A 23,874-nucleotide genomic window follows, 5' to 3' on the forward strand; every position below is an offset into this window, starting at 1 on the left:
CCTTTAGTCGAGCCAATCGACCCCAGGACTTATTCTTTGTAAGCCTAGTACTTATTCTATCGGTCTCTTTTGCCAAACTGCTAAGTTACGGGGACATAAACACACCATCATCGGTTGTCAGGCAATGTTGTGGGGACAGACACACAAACATATACACACACACACACATACATTTATGTATATACATATATACGATGGACTTCTTTCAGTTTCCGTCTACCAAATCCACTCACAAGGCTTTGGTCGGCCCGAGGCTATAGTAAAAGATATTTGCCCAAGGTGCCACGCAGTGGGACTGAACCCGGTACCATGTGGTTGGTAAGCAAGCTACTTACCACACAGCCACTCCTGCGCCTTTTATGACATTAACCCTTTAGAATTCAGATTACATTGTCAAATGTATTGCCTATTCATTCACATTGTTTTGAACTAATCATGCATTTTCTTGTAGCTTTGAGATTTCAATGATGTGATTGTTTATTTTTAGAATGACATTGTATGATAGGTGTCAGAGGCCATATCTGGTCATTTTGAACATAAAACAACTAGAATATTTGGGCTGCATATGGCTGGTTTAAATGCTAAAGGGTCAGGATGAGATTTGATGAGGGTTTGGCTGCCATTTCTAGCATGTTCAGTAACTTGATAGAGACATCTTTGTTGGTCTGGATGTCTATTAGTGAATTACAAAGCAAACGATCTCATGGTACTCTAACATACACTGGTTTTTGCTTTCACCAATTCGTCTCTTGATGTTGACCACCATTATAATTTCCTTGAAGTTCAGTGATTAATGTATTAATTACATTCATTATGGTTGCAGGCCAAGCCTCTTCAGCTGGGGGAGAGGCATTAACCACAGCAGAATTGTAAATACTACTGCCCTTGCTGAAGAGGATTGGTCTACAGAGCCCTGTGCTGGCACCAGTTAAAAGGCACTTGTACTGGTGCCATGTACAGAACACCTGTGCTGGTATCATGTACAGAACACCTGTGCTGGTATCAAATACAGAACACCTGTGCTGGTATCATGTACAGAACACCTGTGCTGGTATTATGTACAGAACACCTGTGCTGGTATCATGTACAGAACACCTGTGCTGGTATCATGTACAGAACACCTGTGCTGGTATCATGTACAGAACACCTGTGCTGGTATCATTTACAGAACACCTGTGCTGGTATCATGTACAGAACACCTGTGCTGGTATCATGTACAGAACACCTGTGCTGGTATCATGTACAAAACACCTGTGCTGGTATCATGTACAGAACACCTGTGCTGGTATCATGTACAGAACACCTGTGCTGGTATCATGTACAGACCACCTGTGCTGGTATCATGTACAGACCACCTGTGCTGATATCATGTACAGAACACCTGTGCTGGTATCATGTACAGAACACCTGTGCTGGTATCATGTACAGAACACCTGTGCTGGTATCATGTACAGAACACCTGTGCTGGTATCATGTACAGAACACCTGTGCTGGTATCATGTACAGAACACCTGTGCTGGTATCATGTACAGAACATCTGTGCTGGTATCATGTACAGAACACCTGTGCTGGTATCATGTACAGAACACCTGTGCTGGTATCGTGTACAGAACACCTGTGCTGGTATCATGTACAGAACACCTGTGTTGGTATCATGTACAGAACACCTGTGCTGGTATCATGTACAGAACACCTGTGCTGGTGCCACGTAATAGCACCTGTGCTGGCAGCACTTATAAAGCTCTCATTCTGGCGCCATATAACAATACCTGTACCAGTGCCATGTAAAAGTACTTGTGCTGACTCTACTTAAAAAGCTCTTATGCTGGCGTCACATTGTGGTACCCATGCCGGTGCCGTGTAGAAGAACCCATGCTGGTGCCACATAAAAGCACCCAGCACCCTCTGTAAAGTGGTTGGCATTAGGAAAGGTATCCAGCCATAGAAGCCAAGCCAAATCAGACTGGAACTTGGTTTAGCTCTCTGGCTTACTAGCTCTGGTCAAACCGTCCAACCCATGCCAGCATGGAAAACAAATGCTAAATGATAACGATGGTGATGGTTACATTCATTGTGGCTGTTTTGTATGTTGCATTGAATGATGTGAAAACTACTGGTAACTTCTGTTTAAGAACATCTTTTAAATTATTTTTTGCAGCTGAAAATGGTGAAAATTACTGTTAAAAGGAATGACGAACCGCAGTTTCTGCATGAAACCACTGGTGACACTTCAATTGATGTCCTCATTACGAATATAACCACTATCTATAATGGCAGGTTGAAAATTGAGCGGATATGTTTAGGTTTGTATTACAAAATAATCCAAAACATTTGAGTGTCCGGCTGTGTATTCTTTACATTTATTAATAATAGCAAATAAATCTCCCTCAGTAATTTCCTTGCCAAGGTGATGTCAAGCCTCTGGGGGATTTCCCCAATCACGTCCAGCCATCTGATACAGTGCCTGCCACAAGACCTCTTCAAGCCCACAGCTGCTGCATTGAATGAGAGTAAGACCTTTGTAGGTTGATCCAGCAAGAGACAGAGAATAGAGAGGGGCATGAGATCATCAATGATGGAGAGCACTGGTTTACCTGGTTGGCATGATGACGTCTCTGGGACCCCTGGCCTGGGATGACCCTTAACACCATCAAGCAACAGCATGAGGCAACAGCAAGCAACTTCGTTACTGTCTTTAACCCTTAAGCATTCAGATTACTACCAAATTTAATGCTTATTTATTCACATTATTTTGAATTAATCATGCATTATCTCGTAGCTTTGAGATTTTGATGATGTGATTGTTTTTAGAATGGCATTGCAGGCTAGGTGTGAAAGGCCAGATCTAGCTAGTTTGAACATAAAAACAAGTAGAATATTTGGGCTGGATATGGCCTGTTTAAATGCTAAAGGATTAAAAAGCATCAACCACATATTTTGCATCCTGGACGGTTTGACCACAATTGGCAAGCCAGAGAGCTACACCAAGTTCCAGTCTGATTTGGCCTGGCTTCTATGGCTGGATACCTTTCCTAATGCCAACCACTTTACAGAGGGTGCTGGATGCTTTTATGTGGCACCAGCATGGGTTCTTCTACACGGCACCGGCATGGGTACTACAATGTTATGCCAAGCATAAGATTAATTTGGATGTTATTAAGCTGGTGTCTGGAACATCAATTAACTCGAAATTTTGATAGGTTTTAATTTGTATTACCATATTTCTGCTGTGTTTGTTTCAATTAATTTTTGAAATAATGAAGAATTTTGTAAAAATAGCTTTCTCAAAACCTTCACAAAGTACTCTGTTTTGATCTTCTGGCCAGAAGGAACCCGGAGGATGTAAGGTAATGCCCTTACCGTCAAAAAAGCACCAACTACACTTTGAAAGTGATTGGTGTTAGGAAAAGTGTCCAATTATAGAAACCATCCTTAAACTCAGACATTGGACCAAATTGTTGTCCACCAACACACTCTCTCTCTCTCTCTCTCTCATACACACACACACACAGCATACACCATACACCACGCATACATTCATACACATGCATGTGTGTATGTGTGTGTATATGTGTGTGTGTGAATAAAGTATTTCTCTGGTGCTTCTTAAGGAAGGGAAATAACTCTGAACACACTATTTTGTATTTCATTTACTTTCAACAGCCACCGTCAATTTAAGCTGGTCCTTTCTCATCTATGAAATGATTATATGTTTATATTTGTCATTATTATAACGGCTTCAGGAAAGCCTTTTATACGATTCTTATCATTACACCACAAAAAAAAAAAAAAAATGATATTCGTGTGTTGTTGTTTTCCGTTTCCTTTTTGTTTCTAGTTTTGCCAAAATGTTACTCATTAATTTATCGAAGATAGGGAATCGTTAGCACGCCGGACAAAATGCCTTAGCGACATTTCGTCCGTTTTTACGTTCTCAGTTCAAATTCCACCAAGGTCGACTTTGCCTTTCACTTTTTTTGGGGGTCGGTGAAATAAGTACAAGTTACGCACTGGGAGTCAATGAAATCGACTTGTCTCTTCTCCAAAAAATTTCAGGCTTTGTGCCTTTAGTAGAAATGATTATTATTATTATTATTATTATTATTATTATTGGCGGCGAGCTGGCAGAATCGTTTGCACACTGGGAGAAATGCTTAGCAGTATTTTGCCTGTCGCTACGTTCTGAGTTCAAATTTCGCCGAGGTTGACTTTGCCTTTCATCCTTTTGGGGTTGATGAATTAAGTACCAGTAAAACACTGGGGTTGATGTAATTAACTAGTCCCCTCCCAACAAATTTAGAGTCTTCTGCCTTTAGTAGAAAGGATTATTATTATTATTATTATTATTATCGTTAGCATGCCAGCCCTTTAAATTTTGCAATGGTTGACTTTTGCCTTTCATCCTTTCTGGGTTGATAAAACAATTATCAGTTGATCCCTGGGGTTGATGTAATTGACTTTCTCCTCCCCTGAAATTGCTCCTGTTGGGAAGGGGAAATGCAGTGACTGGAGAGAATCTGGGTATATGGAGGGAGAGCACATTGAGTGAAATGCTCAGCGGTATTTCGTCTGCCACTACATTCTGGGGGTTGACTTTGCCTTTCATCCTTTCAAGGTCGATAAATTAAGCACCAGTTGAGTATTGGGGTCAATGTAATCGACTAGTCCCCTTCCCGAAAATCTGAAGCCTTGTGCCTTCAGTTGAAAGGATTATTATTATTGCTAGCACTATGACCTGGCAACGCCGGGTTATAATGCTAGTGCATGCATATACAGCTGCGTGCGTGCGCACATACACGCGAGTACTGTCCAAATCTCTGAACAATCACATACAGCTAGCTAGCATTCAATTGGCGTATCAAATTTCAGGCATTTTATTGGGTTTTGGATAGAAAATTCACAAAAGAGTCACTTCTATTGACTTTTTAGTGGCTTTGCGGGGTGACTGGGGAAATGTAAAGATGTGCATGACCACCTTTGGATGGTTTTGAATGACCATAGAAAGTGCGAGCCCTCTAACTGAAAAACTGTGGATTTGTATAAAGGACACACACACACACAGACATTTTGCCGTTTATATATAGAGAGATTATTATCTTTTTAATTATTATTATTATTATTATTATTGTTATTATTATTATGGCAATGAACTGGCAGAATCATTAACCAGGCAAAATGCTTAGTGGCCTTTCGTCTGTCCTTACGTTCTGAGATGAAATTCTGTCAAGGTTGACTTTGCCTCTCATCCTTTTTGGGGTTGATAAATTAAGTACCAGTGAAACACTGAAGTCAATGTAATCAACTAGTCCCCTCCTGCAAAATTTCGGGATTATTATTATTACTATTATCAAAGGTGGTGGGTTGGCAATTGACTTACCCCTCCCCCTAAATTGCTGCCCTTGTGACAAAATTTGAAACCATCATCATCATCATCATTTATTATTATTATTATTATTATTATTATTATTTGGCAGAGTTAGGAGAGCTGGCCAAGCATGGAACCTCCCTGCCTATCAACATGCAAGGCCTTACAGATGAGCAAATTACAGAATTAAAACTGATAGATGAATGGGCTGAGAAGTGCAGGCCCAGTGGTGGAGATGCCTTCAACAAGGACACAATGGGACGACGCAATGGAATTGGTAAGTTTTAACTCTCGTACTCTAGGCCAGCGTTTCTCAACTGGGGTTCCCCAGAATCCTAGGGTTCTGTTGCGGTAAAATCCTGACACTCCTGTGGGATAGCAAGTCAATTGTCCTAAACTGTATATAGGTGCATGTGCACTGTCAATGAGGGACAGTGTGGTGTGTGCAGGTGCTTTGTGAAGTCATTGAGAAGAGATATTGTTTGTTGTATGTTGTTTCTGATTTATATTTGTATTTTTGGAAATATTAAATTTCTAAATATCTCATAGAGATATGTACGGAGGTGGGGCGATAGAATGGTTGTATACTGTCAATTTAACGTGACAGTAGGGGGTTACACCACTGCTGTTTAGCCCTAGGAAGCACCGACGCTTCCTGATGGAAAAAATGTGTCAAAGCCATCAGGAAGCGTTGATGCTTCCTAGGGCTAAACAGCGGTGGTGTAGTCCCCTACTGTCACGTTAAATTGACAGTATACAACCATTTGTATTTTTATAATCTTGTTATAAGTCCACGTTGTAAAGTGGCATATATGGTGAGTTCAAAGAAGGACATAACAGTGTTAACAAGACACGAGAGTGGTGACAAGACATTCGAAGTTTGCAGTGGACGGTCTTAGCATGGAAGACCTGTTTAGCTTTCGTGGTTCAGTTGCAACGGCAACTACAGCAGCACTAACAAGAAAAATATTACAACATTACAAACATTTTTAGGGCTTGCGAACTATTACCAAACATACATGTTTTTATTTTATGCGTAAGCCCGCATAGCTCAGTCGGTAGAGCATCAGACTTTTATGACTGAATCTTCACAGAGTCATCTGAGGGTCGTGGGTTTCAAGTCCCCCTGCGGGCAAAGCATTTGTTTTTGACCGATAGAATAAGTACTGGGCTTACAAAGAATAAGTCCCGGGGTCGATTTGCTTGACTAAAGGCGGTGCTCCAGCATGGCCGCAGTCAAATGACTGAAACAAGTAAAAGAGTATACGTACCAAACATGCATGAGCTAAGAGCACCCCTAAACAACCTATTGAAAAAAGGTGTAAATTGGTATTGGTCAGACAGGTGTCAAAAAGCCTTTGAAGAAATTTAAAAAGTTTTAACATCGGGACTGTCATTAATTGTACTTTGATCCAAATTTAAAATAGTAGTAGCATCAGATGCTAGCAAAAGTGGTACAGAAGCGGTAATTTTACCCAAGTATGGAAATGGTTGCCTAAAACCCATTGCACATGCTTTACATTCATTGCTGGCTGCTGAAAAGAACTACAGCCAAATTGAGAAGGAGGCACTAGCCATTATTTTTGTGGTGAAAAAATTACACAAATTCATACGTGGAAGGAAATTCAGTCTGCAAACAGATCACCGCCCATTGTTATCAATTTATGGATCGGAAAAGGGTCTCCCCACACACATACTCAACCGATTGCAGTGCTGTGGGACGATCCTGCTAAATTATGATTTTAAGATGGAATTTCTACCATCGAAAAAATTAGGGCATGCGGATGGGCTGTCAAGATTGATCCCTAAATACAAAGAACTGTTAGAAGATACAGTAATAGCAGCATTAAAAGGCAAAACTGAAATAAAAAATACACTCTGCAATGTAGTATGCGAATTAGCTGTCACTTTAGAAGAAATAAAAATTAAAGCAGAGAAGGGTGTGTTCGTAATAGAAATGAAAAAGATAGTTAAGTTTGAAACAAATACAAAAACTCACGTAACTGAGCAGTATTAATAACAAGGGGTAATATTTATGCCCACTTAAATACAGATGTTCTGTTAGAACAAATTATACTTTAGTTGATACCATGAGAGAAACTCTCATTTTGGTTTTTGGTGCAAAATGCAAAACAGCCAAAGCAGAAAAAAAAAAAAGAAAAAGAAAAAGAACAATTTTGTACTAAAAGCCAATATGAGAGATTCTCTCTTGTTAACTAGTGCAGTATAGTTTGTTCCAACAGAACATTCACGTTTAAGTGGTGATAAATATTACCTCTCTATTGCTACAGTGTTCGCTTCCACCTCTACATCATTGCTCAAATGCTGTTACAATAACCATCATCATTCAACTCTGTCTCTTCATCTCAGTCATAGCATTACAGATTATAACTTTTTTCCACTTGCCACACATCTGTCTGTTGCTAATAGTTGTTGTATTTTCACTTTCTATTCCAGCACCCAATGAACATATGGCTGGAGTTTTAAATAAAAGTTCAAAAGAAGCAAAAGATATGATTTCCAAAGTGAGTTACATTTTGTATATTACTGTCTGCCTCTACTATTTTTCTTGTTTCCGCATCCAATATACGTATAGATGCAAACACGGCTGTACGGTTAAGAGGTGGTTCACTTTGAAACACCATAGTTTCAAATTCCAATACAGTATGTAGCACCTTGGGCAAGTGTTTTGCTACTGTAACTTCAAGCTGACCATTGTAAGTGATAGCTGGTAGAAGGAAACTGTATGGAAGCCTGTCATGAGCATGTGTGTGCGAGTGTATGAGTGTGAAAATCTCTGATTGTTTTCACATTGACCTCATTCTACTTATGTCCCTCATAAACAAAATATCTAACAGCTTGGCAGTTGGCGTGAATGAAATTGTGGAATAAAGTACCTTAATTGAAAACATATAAAGGCTGGCAACAAGAAGAGCATTCTGCCATAGAGTATTGCCCCAGGATTCTTCTAACTCATGCCGACCTGGAAAAAGCAGATGTAAATATGATAATGTTGATAATGATACTGCCATTGCTGGCTCTCTGGTATTTTAGGTGCCACAGTTATTTTTTTTCTTTTTTAGTTTTAGCTCAAAAGCTGTGGCCATACTGGGGCACCACTGTTTATAAAGGATAAAGAGCCCTTTCCAAGTCATATAGACTCATAGGGCCAGTTTCCATGGCATATATATTCCCAACCTTCATGGGATGCTGGCCTGCCACAGGGTTACTCACTTCTGACAGATTAGAGGAATGGGGCAATGTAAAATGAAGTGTTTTGTCCAGGAATCGAAACTACAATCTTATGATCATGGGTTCAACACCCCAACCTCTAAGCCACACACCTCCACGTATTGTCATGTTTGGATTTTATTTACTTGAGCATCCACCCTGGAATCTCATAAACTAAAGGTGGATAACTTTTTATTTTCATTTGTGATTAGGCATAGCTGTGTAGTTAAGGAGTTTGCTCCCAACTTCTTGGCTTTTGGTTCAGTCCCACTGCATGACACATTCAACAGCTGATTGAAGGGTGTCAAAAACCCTATGACTGGATTTGGGGATTTGGTAGATGGAGAATATAAGAAGCCCATTGTGTGTGTGTGTGTGTATACACACATACACCCACACATCATCTATGGGGGATCAGTTGTCAAGTGATATTAGAGGGGACAAACACAGACACACGAACACACACACGCATATATACATATATACGACAGGCTTCTTTCAGTTTCTGTCTACCAAATCCATTCACAAGGCTTTGGTCGGCCCGAGGCTATAGTAGAAGACACTTGCCCAAGGTGCCATGCAGTGGGACTGAACCCAGAACCATGTGGTTGGTAAGCAAGCTAGTTACCACACAGCCACTCCTATATATATATATGTATGAATATTCATTCTTGATGGACATGACATTTCAAAGTTTCAATTAATTTCTCTTCTTTTGGCTTCGAACAGAAAAAGATACAGGCTGACATTTGCGTTGATCAGAAAACAGTGAAAGATGCCCTGGACATCCTCCGTGGGGCTGTTATGATTGTCTACCCTATGGGGTTACCTCCGCATGACCCTATCAGAATGGAACTGGAAAATAAAGAGCAACTTGATGGCACCCAGGTAGGATCACACAGGTTCACCTGTATATTTGTGTAATTTATACATTTGTCAACTTTGCTACCTCGTCATCGGCGTTGGTGTCCTCCTCCTCCATCCCCTTCTTTTTGTTTATGCCTACATGTTTTGTTTGTTAGATTTTCTGATCATATTCTTCAGTCTGTTAAATTTAATTAATTTTGTTAACCCTTTCGTTACCATATTTATTTTGAGATGCTCTGTGTTTCTTTCAATTAATTTTAAATATAACAAAGAATTTAGTAAAATAACTTAGTTACTACCATTAAGCTAGTGTTAGGAACATAAATTGTGACTAAAGTTTGGTGGAAGATTTTAATTCAAAACTTATGAAAACAAGACATTTGTACTCAGAGCCTGAGGCAGTTTCAGCCGGGTTGTTATCTAAAGGTTTAAGAATTGTCTCTCTGTTATATATTTTAACCCTTTTACCATATTTCTGTTGAGATGTTCTGTGTTTCTGTCAATTAATTTTAAATATAACAAAGAATTTAGTAAAATAACTTAGTTACTATCATTAAGCTAGTGTTAGGAACATTAATTCAAAACTTATGAAAACAAGACATTTGTACTACATAGCCAAGGCCGGTTTTGGCCGGGTTGTTACCGAAAGGGTTAATGTGTCTAATAATGCAGGGCATTATCCTGATTATGGTATCAAGTGTAATTGTGGTACCTAGTATTCCCTTAGTGTAATTGTGAACATTAGTAAAGACTTTTGCTGTCACAGACTTCCACAAGTTTTGTTTCTATTCACCATAGTCTACTGTATCGTTCCCTCTGTCTGTTTCAGGCTTCTCTGGAAGTCATTCCAGTTGAAAATGCTGACCTCTGGTGGGCAGGTAAGCAGTTGCTACGTGGTAAAAAGCTGAAGGATTATATCGGCAATAACGAGAAGACGAAAATTATTGCCAAATTACAAAAGGTAAACGTTTTTTTCTTTTGCATCACTTTGGTAGTTTGTTGGCAGTTGTAAAGGATGAGGTGACAGTTGTTGTTTTGTAGTGGTGGTGTGTTGGTACTTGCCAACCACTCCGTGAGTGTAGTGGGTGCTTTTTACGTGCCACCTGTAAAGGGAATATCTGTTCAGACTGTATTTTGCTCATTGCTGAGTTCATATTCTACTGAGGGCGACATTGCCTTTCATCCCTTTTGGGGTTGATAAAATAAGTACCAGCTGTGCACTGGGGTCAGTGTAATCAACTTATTCCTTCCCTACAAAATTGGGCCTTGTGCTTATTATCATCATAAACTTACCATTGGAACTCCAAAATCAGGACCTAATAGAGCAAAACAGTATAAAAATTCGTGCTCAGTTCACCCATGTTACCTAGAACTGGGAAATCTTATTCAATAGACAAAATATTGAAATTTGTTCTCCAGTTCTATAGAACGGATTATTATTATTATAGTAAGTTGGCAGAATCTTTAACACATTGACAAAGTGCTCAATGGCATCTTGTTCTTCTTTATGTCCATGTTCAAATTCTTCTGAGGTCTGTTTTGCCTTTCATCCTTTGAAAGTTGATGAATTAAATATCAGTTAAGCACTAGGGTCCATGAAATCGACTGGTCCCCTTTTTAAAATATTTGTAAATTGGTTTCTTTCTCTCGTCTTGTAACCCACTAGCTTGGACAAGGTGCCCCAGGTCGTGAACCTGTGGTCAGTGAGCAGGAACAAAAGGAGATGATGGCCTATTATTACAGAAAGCAAGAAGCAGCAAAGGTAAATTGAACCAGAAACCCTTTTTTTTTTTTGTTTTATTTGCTCTTTTCATTTTCGTGTCCAATCCGTCAATCCACACAAGCTTCATCCATCATCATCATCATCATATGTCTATTTTCCGTGCTGGCATTGGACGGTTTGACCAGAGCTGGTAAGACCAGGTGGGGATTGATAAAATAAGTACCAGCTGTGCACTGGGGTCAATGTAATCAACTTATTCCTACCCCACAAAGTCGGGCTTTGTGCTTATTATAATCATAAACTTACCAATGGAACTCCAAAATCAGGACCTAATAGAGCAAAACTGTTTAAAAATTCGTGCTCAGCACACCCATGTTACCTAGAACTGGGAAATCTTATTCAATAGACAAAATATTAAAATTTGTTCCCCAGTTCTATAGAAAGGATTATTATTATTTTAGTGAGCTGGCAGAATCTTTAACACATTGACAAAGTGCTTAATGGCATCTTGTCCCTCTTTATGTTCCATGTTCAAATCCACCAATCCACACAAGCTTCATATATCATCATCATCATCATCATATGTCCATTTTCCATGCTGGCATTCGATGGTTTGACCAGAGCTGGTAAGACCAGGGGCTGCACCAGGTTCCATTCATTGTCTGTTCTGGGCATACCTTCTATGACTAGATACCTTTTGTAATGCCAACCAGTGCTTTTAATGTGGCACCAGCACTGGTACCGATTCTCTTGTGACAGACGGGTTTTCTTGGGTTCAGCAAGACACCAATATCTCAGTTCTTAGACATTTCCTTCATAAGGGTCAGTGTCTTGAGATCAACCTTAGATGCTTCATCCCATGTCTTGCTGGGTCTCCCTCTCCCACCAGTTCCATCCATTTTAAGTGACCAGCACTTCTGTGCGCATCTGTCTACATCCATACACATCCCATGACCAACCAGCACAGACTTCTCTCTTTTACACTACATCAGAGAGAGAAAGAAAGGGAGAGAGAGAGAGAGGCAGATAAAGGGTACTGTGGTGAATAAACTGTTGTCTAAATTACACAAAAATGAAAATAACACTGGCATCTTATTTTTAGAGATATATTTACCAAAGTTAAATTTAAATACCTTGAAATACTAAAGAGTAAATTTATTCAATTAAATCACCTTTGGCTTCAACCACGGCCTCCAGACTCTTCTGGACATTCTCCTTGTTTATGGTGGTAAATGCTGCCATAATCTTTGCCTTCAGTTCATCTTTGGTGTTTCAAGGAGTTTTGTTGGTCTCTCACTCAACTGTGCCCCACACATAACAATCAAGGAGGTTGCAATCTGGGGAGTTAGGTGGTCAGATGTTAGGGGTGATGTGGTCGCAGAAATTATCTGACAGCCATGACTGGGTTCTCCTGCTTGTGTGGCATGGTACAGAGTCCTGTTGCCAGACAGAGGGTCTTAGATGTTGTCATTGTCATATAACATTCAATCTTCAATGCTTGCATGGCTCAGATAGAATTTGTGTGACAAAAGTTTTCAATGCCTGCAAAACACTTCCTGATCCCCATACTCAGCTGTTTCCAAGCAAGACAGTATTTCCCATGGTCAAAAGACTGGAAATGAACAGCACCGCTCGTATGACAGGGATGTTCGTTTACATCCATCATGTGGCATTAAGACAAGAGCACACAGAAATACAGGCATGCACCCACACACACACACCACACACACACACATATATGTATGTATACGCAATAGGCTTCTTTTAGTTTCCATCTACCAAATCCACTAAGAAGGCTGTAGTAGAAAATATTTGCTTAACATGCCACACAGTGGGATTGAACCTGAGATCACATGGTTGGCAAACAAGCAACCTATCCATGGCCCTTTGGCTGGAGCTAGTAAAAGTATAATCACATGAAACTTTATAATCTTGTTTCTTATTAATGAAGGCATCTTCACCAAAGAAACAATCTTAGCATCAAGGGACATAATTCGTGTTCCTTTTTTGACATAACAATTTATAAGTTATCTCCCTCTTGAAAACACACACACACACACGCATACACACACACATTAAATGCGTATATATATATATAACATATACGCACAGACATTAATGCACACATATATATACACACACATACACAAACAAATGCGCTTATATATATGCATACACAAAAAACGAATGTACACATCCATGCACATGCACACACAGTCGTTCCCTTCCACGGGTTCTTCCCATGTAGATTTTCTTTTCCTGCTACATTATCCAACATGTAATCCTGCCCACACATCACGTGTTCATACCAACTCAGTCTTTCCTCTTGTACACTACAACCGATTGCTATTTCACCCAGTTCTTTTCTCAGCTCATTTCTATTTCTCCATTCATAGATACTAACATTACATGTACAGGCGCAGGAGTGGCTGTGTGGTAAGTAGCTTGCTAACCAGCCACATGGTTCCGGGTTCAGTCCCACTGCGTGGCATCTTGGGCAAGTGTCTTCTGCTATAGCCTCGGGCCGACCAAAGCCTTGTGAATAGGCAATACATTTGACAATGTAATCTGGACACTAAAGGGTTAATGTCATACATGGTGCAGGAGTAGCTGTGTGGTAAGTAGCTTGCTTACCAACCACACGGTTCCGGGTTCAGTCCCACTGCGTGGCATCTTGGGCAAGTGTCTTCTGCTATAGCCTCGGGCCGACCAAAGCCTTGTGAATAGGCAATACATTTGACAATGTAATCTGGACACTAAAGGGTTAATGTCATACATGGTGCAGGAGTAGCTGTGTGGTAAGTAGCTTGCTTACCAACCACATGGTTCCGGGTTCAGTCCCACTGCGTGGCATCTTGGGCAAGTGTCTTCTGCTATAGCCTCGGGCCGACCAAAGCCTTGTGAATAGGCAATACATTTGACAATGTAATCTGGACACTAAAGGGTTAATGTCATACATGGTGCAGGAGTAGCTGTGTGGTAAGTAGCTTGCTTACCAACCACACGGTTCCGGGTTCAGTCCCACTGCGTGGCATCTTGGGCAAGTGTCTTCTGCTATAGCCCCGGGCCGACCAATGCCTTGTGAGTGGATTCGGTAGACGGAAACTGAAAGAAGCCTGTCGTATATATGTATATATATATATAAGTGTGTGTGTATATGTTTGTGTGTCTGTGTTTGTCCCCCCTAGCATTGCTTGACAACTGATGCTGGTGTGTTTACGTCTCCCTCACTAAGCGGTTTGGCAAAAGAGACCAATAGAATAAGTACTGGGCTTACAAAGAATAAGTCCCGGGGTCGATTTGCTCGACTAAAGGCGGTGCTCCAGCATGGCCGCAGTCAAATGACTGAAACGAGTAAAAGAGTAAAAAGAGAGAATGGAGCGTGCTTTCCTCAATTTGTTTTTTCTTTTTCCTGTCTTTGCACTTCCTCCACCCCCTCAATACCCGTCTTTCTTTCATTACCTTGCAGCATTTATATATTTCATGAAAACCTATGCAATGCTTTATTAAATCCCTTTGCTGTTATTACTGATTCGTTCTCACTTTTCCCTCCAAATGAGTAGCCATGTGCTTCCTCTACTACAAGAACCTGCTCTGCCCCAAACCCCCTCCTGTTCCCTAACTCCCTCTTCTGCCACAACCCCCTCCTCTCATACCTTAACCCTCATTCTTTTGCATAAAGCTGCTCCACCCCTTTGGCCTTCGTAGTCTTGCGAGCTACATGGTGGTCTCACTAGTGTTGGGAGCATGAAATAGAAGCACCCAGTGCATTCTGTTAAGTGGTTGGGCATCCAACCATAGGAACCATGCCAAGTAAACCCTGGAGTACAATGCAGTCCTTGGATTCACCAGACCCTATCAAACCATCCAGTGCCTGCCAGCATGGAACAGGGATGTGAAATGATGATGATGAGTCAGAGATTCTTGTTTGAAACCTTGCTGCAGATATTATTGGATAAGTGGCAATGAAGTTGGATACGGTACTTGTGTCTCTGAGTATGCAAGAGAGTGATGGCACCTATTGATTGTTTTATATACAGTCAGGAAAAAAGCATGTACAAAGCACCCAGTCCACACTGTGAAGTGGTTGGCATTTGGAAGGGCATCCAGGGATGTAAACATACCAATTCTGGCTGTCAAGTGGTGATGGGGGACAGAGACACAAGGATACACGCACATAAATATATGCATATATTTATATATGACGGGCTTCTTTCCGTTTCCATTTACCAAATCCACCAACACAAGGCTTTGGTCAGTCCGAAGCTATATTAGAAGACATTTGCCCAAGGTGCCACATAGTGGGACTGAACCTGGAACCATGTGGTTGGGAAGCAAGCTTCTTGCTACACAGCCTGCCTGCACCTATGTATTGTAGAAGTATAACCCAGCTTATTGCTCATAAATTTTAATAGCAAAATAGTATACGGAGCCCTAAGGGTCATGTGGACCCCAGTTGATAACCACTGATCTACACAATCTGTCTATTCAATCGACAACTGCATACCATCTGTCTATCCTATCCAGTAAACATCTATATATATATATATATATATATATATATATATATACTAGCAGCTAATCCCGGTTTCACCCGACCTGTTTGGATGATGTGGCTGTGATCGTCTTTGGTTAGGCATATGTGAATGAAAATTAAGTTCAGACCTGTACATGGTAGCTAGACCTGGTAGAAATAGCAGGCAAATCTCCCTCAAAACACCCTACTGTCTTAATCCGACAATTCTGCCTATTATGTAGTTTGATTGAGAAACTGTAACTAAAGATTAAGATTATTAAGCCCACAAAGAGGTGAAAGAAGAGAGCGAAAGTTTTGGCTGACTGTCATCCTGTACTTCCTTTGCTAGTGAACTGGTACATGCCAACTGTGTGAGCAACTGGTTGTTTTAATGGCGGAACAAATGGGAATTCCATTAGAAAAAGTTTTAATCGATTTTCTCGGTAATTATGGGTGCTAGGAAAAAAAATACAAACCGCATTCTAATCTATGCACCCGTCTCCACATGTGTGCCATTTTTCACATGAATCCACCCAGCCGTTTGGCTGTGAACCTCAAGACAAGAAAGAATACAACGATCGCCCATGTCCGATTTATATTATAGATATACACTGTTATGTCTGTACAAGAAGCTATTCTGATGTAACTATTTCTTTTTATACTGACCATTCTTTGTTTCTCATTCAACAGAAATTAGCAGCAGATGATGAAGATTCTTTTTTAAATTCTGAATGGGCTGACAATCAAATGCTGAAGAAGAAATTTCAGGGCCTGACCAACATCAGGTATTAGGCTGTGGGAAGAAGTTGTAAAGTTGTAAATTATATCACTGAATAAACTTTATATTTTCATTTGTATTAAATCTTTGTGTTAATTAACTGAAATCATATGTTTTTAATGTTATATTCTGTTTCATTATTATTGTTGTTGTTTAAGGCAGGGTACTGGCAGAATCGTTAGCATGCCGGGCAAAATGCTTAGTGGTATTTCGCCTTACACTTCTATATTTAAGAGATGAGGAATTATGTACATTATTTACATTATTTACATTCGATGGATATTTGTCCTCATCTTGTTTGTTGTTAACACAACGTTTCGGCTGATATACTCTCCAGCCTTCATCAGGTGTCTTGGGGAAATTTCGAACCTGGGTTCTTATTCCTAAGGTATTTTTCGATGTTGTTGTTGTTATTATTATTAAGGTCACTGCCTGGAATTGAACTTGGAATCTTGGGGTTAGTAGCCCGTGCTCTTAACCCCAAGATTCCAAGTTCGATTCCAGGCAGTGACCTGAATAATAATAATAATAATAATAATAATAATAATAATAACAACAACATCGAAAAATACCTTAGGAATAAGAACCCAGGTTTGAAATTTCCCCAAGACACCTGATGAAGGTTGGAGGGTATATCAGCCGAAATGTTGTGTTAACAACAAACAAGATGACAAATATCCGTCAATTGTACATAATGTAAATAAGGTATTTTGCCTGTCTTTCAGTTCTGACTTTAAATTCCACCAAGGTCAACTTTACCTTTCATCCTCTCATCAGCATTGCATCTCAAAAGAGAGTTAGGTATGTTTTTGGTTGAATGTAATTTGTGTAACTAAAAGTATTTAAGAGAAGTTATTTAAATTAAGTGAAGAGTGTCAACTGTGTGTATTTAGATAACATGTGTAACAAAATTTTTATTTTTATTTTTGTTTCTGGTCAGTAAGTGTTATTTCCTATTTGCTTCTTTCTAGAAATCAAAGGAAATGACTACTATTCCCTTCAAACTTTGCTTTTGAAACTGATCCATTTTCCATTACATCTCAGAGAGATTCAGCGTTGAATTGGTGAAGCAGAAATACTGTTATAGTAAATATTTTGCTCAATATTGCAGATTTGCTTGTCAGTTGTTTGACCGTAACCACTTGAGCATGTCCCTTAGTGACTGACAATATGTGCATCTCTGATCATAAGCAGGAGTAGTGGGGCGGGGGGCATCATATCCACATGTTGTGAGGGATTCTTTGGGGGTTTGAATAAATATAACAAAAGCTAAGTTTGAAGGAAATATTAGCCATTTTCCGTACTTTCTAGGGATTAGCAAATAGGAAATAACAGTAGGTACTCTAGTTGTTGTCATCTCTAGGATTAAGTATGGTGATGCAAACAGGAGAAGTAGAACTCAAAATATGAGTACAGGCATATTTTTATTAATATTTAGCAGAAGCAACAGAGTGACTCAAGGTTTCATGTGTTGGCCCTTGAGTCTGTTCTGTTAAATCTCTCTATATATAAAACTGAAGTTGTCTGTGTGTGTGTAGCAGGTTTGGTAGCCTTCAACTAACACTATCTCCTCTGAGACCCTGCGACCCAAGTTGACCAAAATTGAGAGTATGATAGAAGAAGGCTTGCTCTTCCTTCCGTAGAAGAAATAATTCAAATCGGACCATGTTAACACCAAAAATCATTTACATCAAAAACGTGCTTTTTTTCTATGAAAATCCCTATTTTTTACAATTTTTTGACTACTGTGTCACCATTTTTCGGTGTATTTCAACCAGGAAAATGTTTACTTAAAGAGAATAACAAGCTACATAATGCAAAATTTTTACTTTTCAAAAATTCCAATACTAAAGGGTCGAAACAAACCCGAGCAACGCCGGGAGATACTGTTAGTATTAATAAAAATAACTGTAGGACTGAGGGGCAGTTTACACCATGCAACACTTTTATGGGACTGACACTTTTGGGTCTGTTGTATAAGACTATATAACCTCGTGAGCCTACAGTAGTGATTAATTAAACCAGGTAAATTGGATTTTCATATATTTTTAAATATCTTTCATTTCAATTTCTTTTCTTTTTTTTTGCTAATTTTCATAAATAGGCATGGCCATGTAATTAAGAGACTCACTTTGCAACCATATATTTTCAGGTTCAGTGCCACTATATGGCACCTTGGCAAGTGTTTTCTACAATAGCCTCTGGGTCGTTCAATGCTGTGTTAGTGAATTTGGTAAACTGAAACTATGTAGAAACATGTCAAAAATAAACTCGCGGCTGGCACCAAGCCACCTCCCTCAGTGCCACTCTTTCTTATATAGCCAAGAGGTCTTTGTCTTGTAAGTTACATGGTGACCTCCCTTGTTGGTGCCATGTAAAAAGCACCAATGTTGGTGCCACATAAAAAGCAGGCAGTATAGTCTCTAAAGTGGTTGGCATTAGGAAGCCATCTAGCCATAGGAACCATGCTAAAGCAGACAATGGACCTGGTGCAGCTCTCTGGCTTGCCAGCTCCTGTCAAACCATCCAACCCATGCCAGCATGGAAAGCAGATGTTAAATGTTGGTGATGATAATGATGATATATGTATGTGTATGTATGTATGTATGTATATGCATGTATGTATGTGTGTGCATGTGTTGTTAGTGTGTTGTGTGTGCACATATATGTATATATGTGTGTGTGTCTCTCCTCTATCACTTGACAGCCAGTGTTTGTTTATATCCAGTAACCTAGCAGTTTGGCAAAAGAGACTGATAGAATAAGTGCCAGACTTAAAGAATTAAGTACTGGGATTGATTTGTTCAACTAAACCCTACAAAGCGGTGCCCCAGCATGGCCACAATCCAATGACTGAGGAAGCAATGATAGAAGCTAAAAGATGCAAAGTGCACATACAGCCAATACAATTGGTTTCAAAGTTTGGCACAAGGCCAGCAACTTTGAGGGAAGGGGGTAAATCTATTTCATCGACCCCAGTGCTGAACTGGTACTTATTTTATTGACCCCCAAAAGGATGAAAGGCAAATTTGAACACAGAACATAAAGATGGATGAAACGCCTCTAAGCCTTTTTGCTTGGTGTGCCTACGATTCTGCCAGTTCACTGCCTTGTATGTTTCTAAAAACTGATTTCAAATTTTGGCACAAGTCCAGTAATTTTGGGGAAGGCGTTAAGTCGATTATATCACACTGAAGTCAATACAGTATAAAAGTTGTCCCTATTGTCATGGGAGCATTGGGCTAAATACCACCCAACCTGAAAAAAAATATCTGGAAACTTTAGAAATACCCTACAATCTATGTGTATTGCAAAAGTCAGCATTACTTGAAACTGCATGCATATTGTGTTAAGTACTGTCTGTCTGAGGTCCTTGCTGTGACTTGACAGACAGTACAAACCTCCGGTACATACAATATCTTCAATCAACATCACGATATTGGATACTGTGTGATGTCTTAAGTAATAATGATGAAGGTTGTGGCCAATGAGGAGAGCAGATGTGATACCAATAATAATTGGCACACTTGAAAGTATCAGCACTCAACTACCAAATGTAAAAGTAGAACACCTACAAAAATCAACATTGCTTGGAACTGCAAGAATTCTTTGCAGGGTTCTTGAAGCATGGCCAATAAACAAGTGTCACCTTAGTCTGCTGGCTGTGGACAGCTGATGCTTTCCACCATACCCAGCAAATAAGCATCAAATAGTAATAATAATTCTTTCTACTAAAGGCACAAGGCCTGAAATTTGGTGGGATGGGACTAGTCAATTATATCCTTGGTGAAATTTGAACTCAGAACTTGAAGATTGTTGAAATGCGACTAAGAATTTTGCCTGGCATGCTAATAGTTCTGCCAGCTTGCTGCTTTAATAATAATAATAATAATAATAATAATAATAATAATAATAATTAATTCTGTTTTTTTTTTAATAATAATAATAATAACAATAATAATTAATTCTGGTTTTCTCTTTTTAATAATTTTTAATAATAATAATAATAATGATAATAATTAATTCTGTTTTTTTTTAATAATAATAATAATAATAATTAATTCTGGTTTTCTCTTTTTAATAATTTTTAATAATAATAATAATAATAATAATGATAATAATAACAAGAGCACTCAGAGAGAGCAAACCTTCATGAAGTCAACATCAACATCCTCTCAACGATTAGCTAGAGATGATTTTTAAAATGTGAATTTCTGAAATAAACTTGACTGCTCTCACAAACGAGAAAACGAAAATTGAACCTGACTACTTTCAAAAATTAAGTAAAAAACTGGAAAAAATAATCCAGAATCCTTGCCTAGTACTGGATTGATCCCAGAATCTAATCAGTTCCTGCCAGTCATGAGGCCAAACATCCCTGAAAGTTTCATCAAAATCCATCCAGCAGTTCTTGAGATATCTTGTCTATGGACAAACAAACACGACTGAAAACAATACCTCCGCCTTTGCTAAGGTTCTGCAAGATTGGCGCCTTAATAATAATTTAAAATTTTTTCCACAAGGGCAGCTTGGGGGAGGGGATTAAGTTGATTACATCAACACCAGTGCATGACTGGTGCTTATTTAATCGACCCTGAAAAAATGAAAGACAAAGTCGATCTTCGTGGAATTTGAACTCAGAAAAAGCACCATCTGATTGTGGCGGTTTGTCAGCCTCCCCTGGCCTCTGTGCTGGTGGCACGCAAAAAGCACCCACTACACTCATGGAGTGGTTGGCGTTAGGAAGGGCATCAAGCTGTAGAAACACTGCCAGATCAGACTGGAGCCTGGTGCAGCCTCCTGGTTTGCCAGACCGCGGTCGAACCATCCAACCCATGCTAGCATGGAAAATGGATGTTAAATGATGATGATGATGATGATGATGAATATAACGGAAGACGTAATACTGTTAAGCATTTCACCCAGTGTGCTAACAATTCTGCCGGCTCGGCACCTTAATAATAATAACAACAATAATAAACCTTTCTACTATAGGCACAAGACCTGAAATTTTGAAGGGATCGGGGAAGTCAATTACTTTGCCCTCAGTGTGCAACTGGTACCTAACCTGCAAAGGATGAACGAAATAATAATGGAAGCACTCCGTCAGTTACGACGACGAGGGTTCCGGTTGATCCGATCAACGGAACAGCCTGCTTGTGAAATTAACATGTAAGTGGCTGAGCACTCCACAGACACGTGTACCCTTAACGTAGTTCTCGGGGATATTCAGCGTGACACAGAGAGTGACAAGGCCGGCCCTTTGAAATACAGGTACAACAGAAACAGGAAGTAAGAGTGAGAGAAAGTTGTGGTGAAAGAGTACAGCAGGGATCACCACCATCCCTGCCGGAGCCTCGTGGAGCTTTTTGGGTGTTTTCGCTCAATAAACACTCACAACGCCCGGTCTGGGAATCGAAACCGCGATCCTATGACTGCGAGTCCGCTGCCCTAACCACTGGGCCATTGCGCTTCCACCGGAATAATAATAGTAATAATAACAATGATGGGCTCCACCTTTGAAGATGATGTATGAGCATTCAGCTTTTGCTGTACGACCAGCACAAATGATATGTTTATAGTGATCAAATGTTCATGCTGCACGTTAGCTCACCTCCACCTTCAAATTGATGTTTTCTGAACAGGTATGAACAGGTCTAAACTGTGTGCCATGCATCAGGTGTTGAAGTGATAGCAGGGCAACGCAAGATGAAGTCTTGCTCAAGAACACATGAAATCATGATCTAGTGATTGCGAGTGCAATACACTAACCCCTAGGCCATGTGCCCTCAACAACAACAACAATAATTATCATTTAAAATTTTTGCCACAAGGGCAGCATGGGGGATGTGGGGACGAGTCTATTACATTAACCCCAGAGCTCAACTAGTACTTATTTAATCGACCCTGAAAGGATGAAAGGCAAAGTCGGCCTCGGTGGAATTTGGACTCAGAACGTAGTGACAAGCAGAACCCTGCTAAGCATTTCATTCAGTGCACTGACATCCAGCTCACCTCCTTAATAATAATAACAATAACAATAGTAATAATATCTTTTCCCACCCTTTTCAAGCCTAGCTAGGCTCATGGACCCGGTATCCCGGTTTCTATGGCGTATGTGTTCCCCCCAGCTGGACAGGACGCCAGTCCTTCGCAGCGTTAGTCAAGAAACAGGAAGAGTGAGAGAAAGTTGGGGCAAAAGAGTACAACAGGGCTCGCCACCTCCCCCTGCTGGAGTCTTGTGGAGCTTTAGGTGTTTTCATTCAATAAATACACACAACGCCCGGTCTGGGAATCGAAACCGCGATCCTCTGGCTGTGAGTCTGTTGCCCTAACCACTGGGCCATTGTGCCTCCACCTTCGTCCTTTTAAAGCCTAGCCAGGCTCATGGGCCCGGTTTCCCAGTTTCAATGGCATATGTGTTCCCCAGCTGGACGGGACGCCAGTCCATCGCAGTGTTACTCATTTTTGCCAGCTGAGTGGATTGGAGCAACGTGAAATGAAGTGTTTTGCTCAAGAACGCGATGTGTCGCTCGGTCCGGGAATCGAATCCACAATCTTATGATCATGATGCTGACACCCTAACCACTAAGCCACATGCCTCCACTTTTAATGTAAGTACCTGGACTCTTGTAGCTAGTCAGAAAATAAAACAACAGTTAAGAATTAATAGCTGAATGCCATGTTAAGAGATCATGTGATAGGTTTGGTATTTATATCTGGCTGAAGATAGATCTTTCCTTTTTACATCACTTACCTCAGTAATGCTCCTGAAAATGACATTACATCATTTTTGTTCTTCTTCCTATTAATCGATGGGAATCATTGATAATCTTATATTATAAAAGAGAAGCTGATCTCCATCTGTCTGTCCATAACAACATCAGTGTGGAGAGAGTGAAGAAGGAGAGGAGAAAAGTTGTGTTGAGAAAGAAATACAGTGGGAGAGAGAGAGTGTATGTGTGAAAGATAGATACATAGGTAGTGTTGTCACCTTTTTTAACTAACAAATTTTGATCAAAAATGAGGAAATTTTAAGTGCAAGTCTGTCAACACAACGCAACACAGACTTTAAAAAAAGACTATATTTATATATATATAATGCATATAATTATTTTTTTTGGCTGTGTGTGTGTGTGTGTATGTTTCTCTATGTCTTTCAACATATAGACAATGCAACACTGACTTTAAAAAGATACTTTCTCTTTGAACAATTTCTGAAGGTACGTGCATGAGTAACAAATATTTGTACCTGTAGCATAGTGACAGGTAAAGACTTAGTTATTGTTAAAAAATAAATAGTAAATGCTTAAGTGAAGTTAAACAGTCTGCTTTGCAAAGGCTAACATTTGCCTTCCATACTGCTATTGTTTTAATTTCAAAACACGATTGCA

The 23,874-nt window shown here is 39.8% G+C and overlaps 1 protein-coding gene and 1 non-coding gene across 2 annotated transcripts in view; both read left to right on the top strand.

Annotated features, from left to right (window-relative positions):
• The window catches only part of LOC115219820 (cilia- and flagella-associated protein 298), a 26,478-nt gene extending 9,919 nt beyond the window's left edge, over window positions 1–16,559 (top strand). The window contains exons 2-8 of the mRNA XM_029790101.2: window positions 2,159–2,303; window positions 5,475–5,642; window positions 7,823–7,890; window positions 9,326–9,484; window positions 10,293–10,424; window positions 11,130–11,225; window positions 16,393–16,559. Coding sequence (XP_029645961.1) covers window positions 2,165–2,303; window positions 5,475–5,642; window positions 7,823–7,890; window positions 9,326–9,484; window positions 10,293–10,424; window positions 11,130–11,225; window positions 16,393–16,494 — 864 coding nt within the window. The 5' untranslated portion in view covers window positions 2,159–2,164 and the 3' untranslated portion in view covers window positions 16,495–16,559. The remainder of the gene's footprint in view (window positions 1–2,158; window positions 2,304–5,474; window positions 5,643–7,822; window positions 7,891–9,325; window positions 9,485–10,292; window positions 10,425–11,129; window positions 11,226–16,392) is intronic.
• Window positions 6,406–6,500, top strand: Trnak-uuu. The gene is made up of 2 exons: window positions 6,406–6,442; window positions 6,464–6,500. It is a non-coding gene; the product is annotated as a tRNA-Lys (tRNA).
• Window positions 16,560–23,874: the final 7,315 nt, after the last annotated feature.

This window comes from Octopus sinensis, linkage group LG15 (genome assembly GCF_006345805.1).
Source record: "Octopus sinensis linkage group LG15, ASM634580v1, whole genome shotgun sequence".
Classification (NCBI taxonomy): domain Eukaryota; kingdom Metazoa; phylum Mollusca; class Cephalopoda; order Octopoda; family Octopodidae; genus Octopus; species Octopus sinensis.